Below are 12,321 nucleotides of genomic sequence, written 5' to 3' on the forward strand. Positions count from 1 at the left end.
AACAAGGTCGACGGAGATCGACCGAAAATATAGGGGTAAGTCTTAGTGTTGGAAAGAAAGTTTAGCAATTCTCTATAAGTTAGTGGTACGATTACATGCATAAATAAGGTGCAGTCCAGTGGTAAGTTAGCAACCCTGCCTGTGGACCAAGAGATTGGGAGTTTGAATCTCAGCCGTTTTACTTACGAAAAGAGCTCAGGGAATGTACATACTGTAACATCTGTCTTCTCTGTCATGACCAGTAGAAGATTATAAAGACATATAAGTTATTATAACTGTACCTGCACAATCCCTGGCAGAGCTGCCACATTGGCTATCTGCTTCATGGCTGGCAAGAACCCACCAAAACCTGGGGAACAACAGAAACACAACTTGGCATTTCAGCTAAATATACATTAAACCTACATGTAGTATTACATGTATCTCTAGTGTATGTGTACAAACACATCTGAATGTCTGTGTTACCAGTGTAAATTTTTAAAGTTTATAAGCATGTATCATAAGGTTATTCGTCATGCTTTATGGTAATTTAGTTAGTTAATTAAAGTCCTTCCCGCACCAAATAGTGTATAGGGTGGTGTCCATCTCTGTCTCTATAGCCCTTGGGCCACACAACTTTGTGCAATGACACTACAGCAGGGGGCTAGTCCACCGGTAGTGGTGTGTGTGATCAACTCCCATACTATATGCTGAGTGCTAAGCAGAGAAAGCAGCATGTACTGTTTTTAAAGTCTTAAGTATGATTTGGCCAGGGATCAAACTCACAATGTACTGAATGCAAGGCAAACACACTGCCCACTTGGCCATTCCACTAGCATATAATGACACATAGATAAAATATATTTCTTATACAGTCAAACCTGCCCGAGCGACCACCTCTTCCCAGCGACCACTTGGGCATTTCGACCGCTTTTTCTCGGTCCCGATTTATTTTCCCATTGACGTAAGCATTAAGCGACCTTTTCTCAACGACCACCTGGCCAACGCGACCGCGACCGGCCCAAATTGGGACACGTAACGACCACAAAATTGAGGTTTTCATCGATTTTTGATGATAATTAGCGCGATTTTGTACCGAAATCGGCCAGTTTGCGTCGGATTTTGAGGTTAAATTTACAGTTTACAGTGTGCGTGTTGTATTTGACATTAAAGACCTCGCTTCTTTGCGTGCATGCAGTGTGCTTGCTATTTGCCATTAAACACAACGGCAACCATTTATACTTTGCATCGGGCATGTTTTGAGTCGATACTCTTCTCAGCGACCACCTGTCCAAATCGACCGCTTTTTTCCGGTCCCCCAGGTGGTCGTCTTGGGCAGGTTTGACTGTATGTCATGATCTGAACTCACCAGCCGCCCTGCTGTGCTGCCTGAGCTCATCAAACATCAGCTTCTCCAGCAAGTCATTTACATAGAAGAACCCATCCACCTGGAGGAGAGGAATCGCATGGCATATGATTTACTACTCATTTAGTACGGGTTGAGTCAGCAAAGTTTTATGAGGTTATGTTCCACCTTTATGAAAAACGCACAAATCGCTATAAAAAAAACATACGAACCTTATGGGATACACACAATGTAACTATATATGTGACACACATCAACTGACCAACCACTACGTTGGGAAAAGGCAAGTTTCTGAGTGTTTAACCTACCCATGATGTTTCTTTCTTTAAATTTAAGCATTAAATGGGAGTGTACCATCACTAAGACAAAGTTAATAAGCTGTGAGCTACTCTTCTGTTTCATTTCAGCATGTCACAATGGATTTTCCCGAATTTTTCCCAATATTCCTGCAAACGCTTGGGCACCAATGATAGCCATAGCAGAAGTTGAGGGTCACAAGCTGTCATACTGATCTCAAGCTACAGGGGGCGTTGATGCTCTGACCATCCCATAGCCACAAATTAAACATGCATCCCTACTAGTACACATGTCACATACAAAACCCATGCAACATGACTGATATAATACCTTCATGTTGGGAACAAATCCCTTCTTGATCCTCCAGGTGTTTGCATCTATCTTGTCCAGGAAATTCAGCTCATCATTGTAGCTCCTGTTCTCAGGCATCCTACAGGAATAAGGGTTACATTTCAGGTACAATCAGTGGTCTTCAAGCAACATGATTATGAGAGAATACATGAACCTGTATCATTTCTCAAGAATACTAGTAAACACGTTCAGTGTCGGAGTACGCATGTGCAGGAAGAAGGATTGGGTGATATGTCAAAGGTAAAGGCCCCTGACACAAAAAAGCTATTATCATGCTAATCAAGACAGTTGGATAGTTTTAAGCCTTAATTAAGGAATACTACTTTTTTTTTAGTAGTATTTACTAGTATTTGTGAAAAAATTAGGTGTGACCCTTTAGAGCTGAAGAAACCATGACGGATGCCTGGTGAAAGCTTTAGTTTAGCACAAGCATTATTTGTTGAGTACCAGTTTTACATTTATATTCCTAGATGTGACGGGTCGTTCAGTGTAACATAACCAGCTGCTGCTGTGCCACGTGCCTGCAAAGCTGGTGTGTTACGCCAGAGGGCGGTTATACCGGCTATATAGATACAGATACAGATACAGACTGAAGTTGGTGTGTTATGCCAAATGGTGGTTATACCGAATGTCGGACACTTCGGCACATGGACACTTCGGCCCCCTGGCAATCAGGACATTTCGGCCCCAAGCCGAGGACACTTCGGCCCAAAGCCGAGGACACTTCGGCCCCATTCCAAGGACACTTCGGCCCCAAGCCGAGGAAACTTCGGCCCCGAGTCTACTCCACAATAGTTATCTAACACGTAGCCTTAGTTGACTAAATAACGTATAATTCTAGGACGTATGATTTTACTTGTACAGTATATTATATAGTGTTCTCCTGTTTACTCGATGAAATCGTCATTAGTGATAACAATTTTTTTGCGTTTTCGGGGCATGAAGATCCCTTTTTGCTCCGGTTTTCTGGATGACCCTAGCTTACTTGAAGTCTTACCTACTGCGATGTATAGTTAGCCGTCTTAAACAGTCCTATAAAGTACTCCACAACGCGACCTGTTACGGATATTTTTTTTAATGTACAACATAGGTAACTTACATGTACAGCTTAAAAATGAATCTACTGCTCAAAACACCCGACTGGCATTAACTGTTCATCGTAAATATCGAAATCAATGTCCTTACAACTGCGAGCTAAGAGATTAATTTGTACATTGCATAGCATGCCCACGCACACAGGAACTAGCAGGGCCGAAGTGTCCTGGACTTGGGGCCGAAGTGTCCTGGACTTGGGGCCGAAGTGTCCTGGACTTGGGGCCGAAGTGTCCTGGGCTTGGGGCCGAAGTGTCCGGGCCGAAGTGTCCATGTGCCGAACTGTCCTGATACCGGTTATACCTGCTATATAGATACGGATACAGAGACACTGGTCGAAACAAGAACTGTTTTCGCTGTACATGTGTAGAATGGTGAAGGCGCTTATTTGGCCAAGCATACGGGGTCACCTGTACTTTTCTTAGTACGCGTGTTGGGTTCTTTTAATATACTCAGGTTTGACATCTGAGACCCCCCAATTACTATGTCCCCTACCAGGGCTCTAGCCAGCGTCCGTTTTTCCGTCAATTGACGGAAATTTGCGGCGTGTGACGGAAAAATTTTAAAACCAATCCGTCAACTTTGACGGACAAAAATCTGATAAAAGCTCCTTGGTGGAAGCTACAGGCTGCTTGGGGACGCCGTCCACGGCCGTAAAAGCCACACACTGTTTGTTTTGCTATTGTTATGATTGTTGACAATGTGTGTCGGTGCCCTTTCGCATACGATAATCTCATTAAAACCCGTTTTTCAAGGTCTCAGTTCAGTCTCTCTAACTCCTGGAATAGTGTTTTCGCGACAATGGGAACTGGCTGACAGAAAAAAATGTCGAGCTGGCTAGAGCCCTGTCCCCTACTAGTACCAAGGACAATATAAGTAGAAAGCATTCTTCTAGTCTTCCTTCACTACATCATCTTAGTAGCATTTAGCAATCTCAAAATTTGCAGTGTTGTCAATCATAACATTAACACTTCGTAGAACACATGTAACAAGAAATTTAGAAAAAGATTCAACTGTTCAAATAGAGACTATATAAAGAAGACCTCAAATTTTATGCATATTCGGTATCAACAGGTTTTCAGTAGTCTTGCAACTAACGTTATCCCAAAAGGAATCAAAATACTAAAATTGTAATGTTACGTTACCACCACTATGAAAGGTGTTTCATATTTTCTGCAAAATGATGAATAAAATATCATCTAAAAAAAGAAATCTAGAAAGGGGATGTAGTCACTGGTCCCCTGAACATCTAAACTTTTTCCTACGCTCATATCATGCAACAAAATCATATAACAGTGGCACAAAATTCTATGGTTTTGCAGTATAAATGCCACATGCCACATCGACAAGATAGAGGCCGTTCAGAGAAGAGCAGCAAGATTTGTACTTAACAAGTTCCACAATACATCTAGTGTGAGCAGTATGTTGAGTACTTTAGGTTGGCAGTCACTGAAACAACGCAGGAAAACAGCACGTTTGGGTACATTATTCAAAATCCATCACGGGATAGTCCAGTGCCCAGTCATCAGCAGTAAACTAGTACCGCCCCCAACACGACAACGCCGCAAGCACAACTGCCAGTTCAAGCAAATCTCCACCAGAACATTATACAGAGATGGGTCATTCTTGCCAAGAACAATCAAGGACTGGAATGGTTTACCAGCAGAGACAGTCGAGGCCGCCACAGTAGACACGTTTGTGTCTCGGGCCTCTGCTTCATAACAACTTACCTTGACAACGGACGGATTCAAGGGTATCGACCATGGACTGTTTAATGGACTAACGAGTAATGCGTCTACAAGTGCGAGTATTGCGTCTGCAAGTGCGAGCGTCACCACCCCCAAACATGCCAGTATAATCTTCGCCAAGATTGTGGGCATTAACGGGAAGAAGAAGAAGAAGAAGAAGAAGTCATCCCTTCAGTGAAGAAGTTGATAGGGGGAGGGGGGCGTATGCTGCCGGAACTTACTAAGCTTGCCAACCAGCAAACAAACAAAAATAACGTCAATATCTGGGTCCCACAGACGCTACAGGACCTAAACTACCAAGCAAATATCACAGAAGCCGCTGACGGGACCTGGTAACTCTGTTTTACCTACCTGAATATAGAAACAGCAGACGATCTAACGTGGAAATGTGGAGACAGCTAGCAGGATTCACCGCGCGACGTGATTGGTTAGCTGGTGTCACGTGGTAATATTAGAAACTGCACAGCATCAGACCGCTACTAGAAGGCGCTGTTGAGTGATGGTTTCAAAATCTCAGGCTGTAGAGATGGGTACTTCATGGGGTCTCAGAGGATTGTTTGACGTCGTCAGTGTACGGAAATTTCGATACAACCGGAGAAAACTGATGATTAGGCTGAGAAAAATGTAGTTCTTTCCGGTTTATACCCAAATGACCCATGTACAAGTTTGTTTCGTACCGGTGTATGTAAAATTGTGTATATAGGCTTATGTATCTCTGTTACATACCCTTGCCTCTTCCCTCATGACCTCGATGAAAAGCGGCCTGCAGGCCGATTTGAGCTTTCATGAATAAACAAAGGTTCAAACAAAACAAAATTAAACAAATCCTAGGAAAACCTGCTGATCCTAGCTTTTCGGGGGTCGAAAAACTCCTCCAGAATGGTTTAATTAAATTGTAAGGGTAACAAATATTTTCCCCATTGTATGTCGCCCTCATGTAGACTTATCTTTTATCATTTGTGAATTTTAGGTATATTCTGTATATGTTATTTTCCTGTGGGACATGTAGCTTTTGTTGATACAGACCACAAAAAGAGTGACTGTAATGTACTTAATATATAGTGTTAAGCTAATTGTGGATTTTAAAAGAACTCAAACCTGTACCCTTCTCGACAATACGTTGGGTTAGAGTCTTGGCACGCAACACCCCTGACTGGGAGTCCCCGTCTAGGCTGTTTTCTATCCGATAAGTTACGTTGAAATGCAATAGCAATGTCATGTATAACTGTAACAGCAACAGTGCAATGCACGTTAAGGTACCGGTTATGACATGAGCGCAATATCGTATGTATCAAAAGTCAAATCCACATAGTTTTACCCTCCAGATGTTACTGATCTGACTAAGGGGTCGCCCTAGGTATCTTCTTTTTTAAATAATTCATAATGTATGTTGGTAGGTTATACCGTTGTTGTTATAACATTTATTGTAATATATGACGCATATTATCTCTAACTCTTATCCAGTTATGAATACTTGTTAGACGCAAGTTATCTCTAACTCTTATCCAGTTGTACAAATTAATTTGTCTTTAAATATTCTAATCTTAAGATATAGAATTGCATCTGGAAAGTGCGGGATATTGGATTCGTTCAATCGCCCATCCATCCATCGATCGATCCATTCATCCATCCATCCATCCATCGATCCATCCATCCATCCATCCATCCATCCATCCATCCATCCATCCGCCCATTCATTCATCCATCCATCCATCCATCCTCCGATCCATCCATCCATCCATCCATCCATCCATCCATCCACCCATTCATCCATCCATCCATCCATCCATCCATCCATCCCCATCCAATACCCCAAACAAGTTGGGGTCATTATTTTCATCTCTTACACCACTCACGCACACAAATGTCCAATGAAAGAAAGGAACGGATGACGCAATATTCCGTACATATGATAATATTCAACCAAAAATTTAATTCCATGCTCATACATAAAACAAACCGTTGCACTTTAATAAAACAGAGAAAGATATTCGATGGGAAATAAATCTTCATAGGCAACTTTGATCATAAAATACATTACTAGATGGACAGACAACATTACTTCATTCGGATATGGGAATTAGTAGACATCATACAACATTGATTGTTGACGAGAGTCTGGAATTAGATCTTTTCAAACGATTGAACTGGTCGAGGTAATCTTCTAGTTTTTGTTCCAACTCCACTTTCTGTTGGACCGCTGCCATCAGGGCGGCCTCCAGTTCTTTCCTCTCCTTCTCCTCTGATTCCTGTCTCTTCAGCATGTCGTTCTTTTCTGTCTCTAAAGCAGCGACGTGGTCCTGCATTTCTTCTACCTGCGCCACGAGATCGTCGCATCTACCCGCCCAACCCGTTCGCAACGCGTGGAAGTTCGCAACCTCCTCCCGAAGCTCTTGAACCTCTTCCCACAAGGAACCCAGCTCTTCCTGATCTTTCACTCTCGACGTGTCAAAAGTTTGTTGAAGCGTCGTGATTTCAGTTTCCGCAGCCGCTTTGTTGACTTTCAGCACAGTTCGCAATGAAGCGACTTGTTCCCTTTTGGAATTGAGCAGAGTTTTGAGTTTCTGGACCTGCTCTTGGAGTTCTAAGCGTTCGGCAGCCATAGATGAATCGACGTACGACAACTGGCTGGTGATGTCGAGTGTTCTATCTACGGTACGCCTCACTTGTTTGAGCTGATCTTTAGTCGTGTGGAGTAGCACGTGGCAAGTAATCGGGTCCGTGACTTTATTATCTGGCTTTTGTGCTCTAAATGCTAAATTGTCTGTGGATGAAGATTTCAAGTCTTTGTTAGGAGAGTTTCTTTCTATCTTAGAAGAGTCTTTTGTACCGGATGGTCTCAGATGTTGTTGTTTTGACTTGGCTTCAAGTTTGCTACCACTTCTTTTCCGAACGGGTTGCTTTTCCTTTGTTGAAGGAGTCCTGCGGAAGAGATAGCAAATTAGAAAGCTGTACTATATTTATTATATTTTTATTATATTTACTCTAGTTTATCCCAACATTGCTAAAACTTAGGCAAAACTAAAACTTAAGTGACTTTTCGGTGACCGCCCATATACCTTCTTCGATTTCAGAGCAATAATGAAACGGGACGAGGGGGGATACAAACTTAGCTACGTTTGGGATTGTGTTTTTGCCGCAAAAGCGCCACCTATATCGGCTGCATATATCGGCGAGAATCCAGTCAGAAAGGAGGAAGATGTCTGTGATAGACATCTAAACGTGAGCAACTTTACTGATTGTGTAAAAGAAAACAGGTCAATTCTTCTCTTTTTTTTATCCAGTTGAAACGTCTGCTTGGAGACTACGGACAAGCAATATATCAAGCGGTAGAAGGTACGCACCTCCCGGCCTCTTTTATCCTGCTCAGCCGTTTGCCGTTGACCATCAGGGCGGTTTTGTAGACGTGTTTCAGCTCCTCTGTCATCGTTTGCAGCTCCTTGTGTATGGTGTTGTTACTGTCCTGATATCGCAGCTTCTCAGCTTCTAACTGCAGTTATATATAATACAGTACATCATAGGCAACGTTATAAAAAGAAAAAGTTTACATGGGCCGCGATAACGTTCAATACGGGTGTCCCAGACCGGGTGATAAGTTGGGTTAACACATGGGGTTCTACAGTTATCACACGGCTTCCATAGAATGATTCGAACGCGAAAATTCCAGACTCGTAGGTTGCAATTTGGGTTCAAATGTCTTATTCAAAGACACAAGATTTGGCAACTGCTGGATGATTTTGCGTAGAAAAATGTGTTTTTTTTTTCGGGTATTGTAACATACTTCACATAGATAAAACACAAGGACTTCGGGCTGGCACCTCGGGTGATACTGAATACACCGTGTTGTGTACATAGATCCCGTCCCCCAAAACTATACAAACAGCTCCCGAGCAACATGAAACCAACTTTACCTTTTTGTTGTAATTTTCCGTCTCGGACATTTTCCCCTTTGTCTCTTCAAGCGTCCTCAGCAATGTCTCTTTCTCCCTCTTGATCTACATGACAAAATCAAAGTTGACAGTCACAAAAGATTTCTTCATGTACAATTTAAAATGGTCGATATTTTTACGATTTGAAGCTTGTCTTTTTGTAAAAATTCAGGGCTTTTCTAGAGCTATTGACTCTATGGGGAAGAGACAAGAAAATCGGTAAAACTAACAAGAGGATGATGATGATGACTCTTTGGTAAAAATTGGTAAAATATCCGTCGTTCTTTTGATAAGTTATTCTCTTCGAAAATGTTTAACAAAAAACGCCACTGCAGTTCCAGGGCAGGCTGCTAATTATGTGGTAAACCTACACCACTTCTTTCTTACACCAAAAGCTATTTGGCAACAAAACATCAAGACCTCGGTGCTAGCATATCCTGACGTGTGACAAAGGATACAAAATTAAAAGTCAGTTCCATTACCAAGGTCACACACCAGGGGGCGCAAAATCAACACTGACCTTCGATCTTTCCAACACCTACCGACATACTAAATATCATCACAATCTATCCAGATCGATGTTCTAAAGTTATGCTGATAACAATTGCAGTAGAAGCCAGTAAATTGCACAACTGGATTACCGCTACTATCTACTGTGTCTGGAAATATAAACACACATAATTAATAACAACAATGCCTCCATCATGGAGGTAAAAAAAACATGTATTTACCTCTTCCAGTTGCTCGTTGAGCATGTCTATCTCTGACGTCCGGAACTCGCTGAGGAAGTCTGTGACCTGGACGGGGGACTGTCTCGGTGACTGGAACATCGTGGGCTCTTCCGGAGTTGTAGGGATCTTGTGATTACTCGTCAGGGAGTCGACCTGCTCTTGTAAGACCATCTTCTGTTCTCGTTCGTCGTCTAAGGAGCACAGAGCTTCTTCCAGCTAGACAAGAAAAGTACAAGACATTAGGTAGGCCCGAGGATATTTTGACGAATATGAATACCCAGTATTAGCGAATATCTTATGTCTATTGTACCTCCATTTACTAAGACATGCAATGGTTTCGGCAGTCAAAATGGATGAGGCAGCGTTGTTACATGCATTCAAAAAGCACTTACTCAAGAAACTAGATATGATTTCGGAAACGGTCAGACGTTTCAAACAAAATCTGTTGCCAAGTTTTCGTCAGTGACACTGGCAAAAAATCCTATTGGGGAGTTTTTACATCCTAGATGTAAATTCATATGCAAAAAGATCTAGTGGAAGAACAGGTTTATCCTACTTATGAATGAATATGCAAAAAGGGGAGGGAGACACATGTTTAATAGTCCAAAGGCAGCAAGGGTAAGACAAGTAAAGATTCAGAATTTTGATCTTAGTAGCATTGGCACCTGTTTGTAGCATTCACAAGTGTAGCAAAATCCAATACCTTACTTTTGGCACTGGTGCGGTCAGCAAACAGTAGATTTTGAACAGCATACATCAACAGTAAGATACCGTATGATTTACCTGTTTCTGTGCGACTTGTTTGACTCGGCTCTCCTCCTTCATCTGACTGTTCAACAGCTCGATGTCGTCCAGAAGACGCTTGTTCTCATTCTTTAAGGCACCCTGCTCCACTTGGGAGGACTTCAGGACTGACATCTTTTCGGAGAGAGAAGAAAATGTCTAAGAGGCTAGATAATTACTTGTAGTTCAGGATGACAATGTTATTTATACACAACCATTTGTTTGAACCAGGGCCGACTTCTCGGTGGTTAGCTGTCACCTTATTCAAGACGATACAGACTGGTTCTACTTCAAACTGCTAATGCTAATGCATCGGTCATAATTGGAAAAAGGGGCCCAAACAGGTAGTTGAAAGGCCTTTTGTCACATTCGGGCGTGACCCCAACGTGGTCCCGTGAGGCACCTTGTAGCAACCGGGTTATATTTTGGCACCACCGGAACACAGGTTGATTTTGATTCGGAGTTAAAATCAACCCGGGATACAATAACGAATTGACTCCGTATGCTAATCAGGTGTGCCCCCGTCGCATTCGAATGTGTGTCTTCGGGGTCCGACCGGGGCTGTAGCCAAAGTATAAGGTGTAGAAGCAGGCAGCAGAGTTCTCCCCAGAATCTTTTAGTATAGTGGAGGGGCTGGCAAAAATAACTCGAACCAACGTGATGCGCTTTCATGAAAATAGGTTCATTTTGCAATGACAGAGGGTGTCAAATACTACAAGTATGATATATTGTTGTGATTCCGTTGTTGTGAAGTGTCAAAATGACTATTGTTTTTATCATTGCCCATTCAAGTTTTTGCAGACAATGCCAACTGGAAAGATGATGCCACTTGACACAAAAATCTGTGAATTTTCATTAATTCTAGCAAAACTAACCAAGCAAATAGGGTAGAAACCCACTAAATTTCAAAAGTAGTATAGTGGAGCTGGCTAGGAGTATAGTGGAGGGCCTCCCTTATTCCATCCTTTGGGGAGGACTCTGAGGCAGTATTGCCTTGAGGAAGGTGACATACAGACCGTCACCGAAACATCAGTTCAGGTAGAGGCAATTGTTTGTGAATCGGTATGAAACTATTCAGACATGTATCAATAAGTTGTAGGCCTCACCCAGAAATAAATTGCTCAAATTTGGGGGCACAATTCTATAATTTGAAGTCACGCTACATTTCGGATCATTTTGGCCATTATTTTCAAGTCGACATCATTTTGAAATCACTGGATATTCAAGTGGTGAGAGCAACAAGGTAAACTGTGATCAGAGCTGTGTGGGTTGCAATTGTGTTCCTCATGCTCTGATATTTACGAAGACATTCTCAAAATGCTTGGTGAGGATTCCCCTCGTATTGCAACTAGAAAGATGAAATTGATATCTTCAACTTTCAACAAAACTGAAGTTGACCCGCACACCCTAAGTCACCGCTCAACTGTCCTTTTTTCTTACCTAATTTTCAAGAGGGTGTCGCCTGCAAAGTAATGATCACAATGATTTGAATTTTGGTAGACATTCATGAAAGGCTTCATGATTGATAATTGTGCCCCGAAATTTTAGCATTATATAGTGGTGCGTACCTAAACTCAATTTCAGGTTCAGGTCCGGATTCAGGTCCAGCAGTTTAGGTTCAGGTCTGGACTTATAAGTCCCTGAACCCATCATTGCATATTATGTGCATTTTTTTTAGTGAGAGGGAGGGGGGATGGTGCATATAAAATTGCATGTTAGCATGAATTGAAATGCAATGTGAAAAATACATGAAAACAATATACAGCCAGTGTAAACACGAAATGTGTTTGTCTTTTTCCAGTGCAAATTGCACTATCTATGGAAGGTCTTAGATGGTTTCGAACAAAATAAGGGAAATTCAATGTAAGTGACAGGTTGCTTTTTGCAAGTCCGGACTTGGCTCCGGACATTTAGGTTTTTTTTTCACTTAGACCTAAACATTTTTAGGTCCAATTCCAAGTCCGGGCTTTAGGTAGCCTCTACCAGGCTCCGTGGTTCGGTGGTCTAATTGTCGACAAATAGAGTCAATAGTCGCTAGGGGAGTC

General features: G+C 42.1%; 2 protein-coding genes across 2 annotated transcripts in view; both read right to left on the reverse strand.

Annotated features, from left to right (window-relative positions):
- The window catches only part of LOC118415876 (RNA-splicing ligase RtcB homolog), an 18,221-nt gene extending 16,150 nt beyond the window's left edge, over positions 1-2,071 (reverse strand). The window contains exons 1-3 of the mRNA XM_035820734.1: positions 1,973-2,071; positions 1,349-1,427; positions 282-349 (exon numbers count right to left, since the gene is read on the reverse strand). Of these exons, the coding sequence (XP_035676627.1) occupies positions 282-349; positions 1,349-1,427; positions 1,973-2,071 (246 nt within the window). The remainder of the gene's footprint in view (positions 1-281; positions 350-1,348; positions 1,428-1,972) is intronic.
- A 4,695-nt stretch (positions 2,072-6,766) lies between these two features.
- Positions 6,767-12,321, reverse strand: part of LOC118416111 (protein bicaudal D homolog 2-like) — a 12,236-nt gene continuing 6,681 nt past the window's right edge. The window contains exons 5-9 of the mRNA XM_035821183.1: positions 10,277-10,411; positions 9,494-9,709; positions 8,745-8,828; positions 8,178-8,323; positions 6,767-7,755 (exon numbers count right to left, since the gene is read on the reverse strand). Of these exons, the coding sequence (XP_035677076.1) occupies positions 6,924-7,755; positions 8,178-8,323; positions 8,745-8,828; positions 9,494-9,709; positions 10,277-10,411 (1,413 nt within the window). The 3' untranslated portion in view covers positions 6,767-6,923. The remainder of the gene's footprint in view (positions 7,756-8,177; positions 8,324-8,744; positions 8,829-9,493; positions 9,710-10,276; positions 10,412-12,321) is intronic.

This window comes from Branchiostoma floridae, chromosome 5 (assembly GCF_000003815.2).
Source record: "Branchiostoma floridae strain S238N-H82 chromosome 5, Bfl_VNyyK, whole genome shotgun sequence".
Classification (NCBI taxonomy): Eukaryota; Metazoa; Chordata; class Leptocardii; order Amphioxiformes; family Branchiostomatidae; genus Branchiostoma; species Branchiostoma floridae.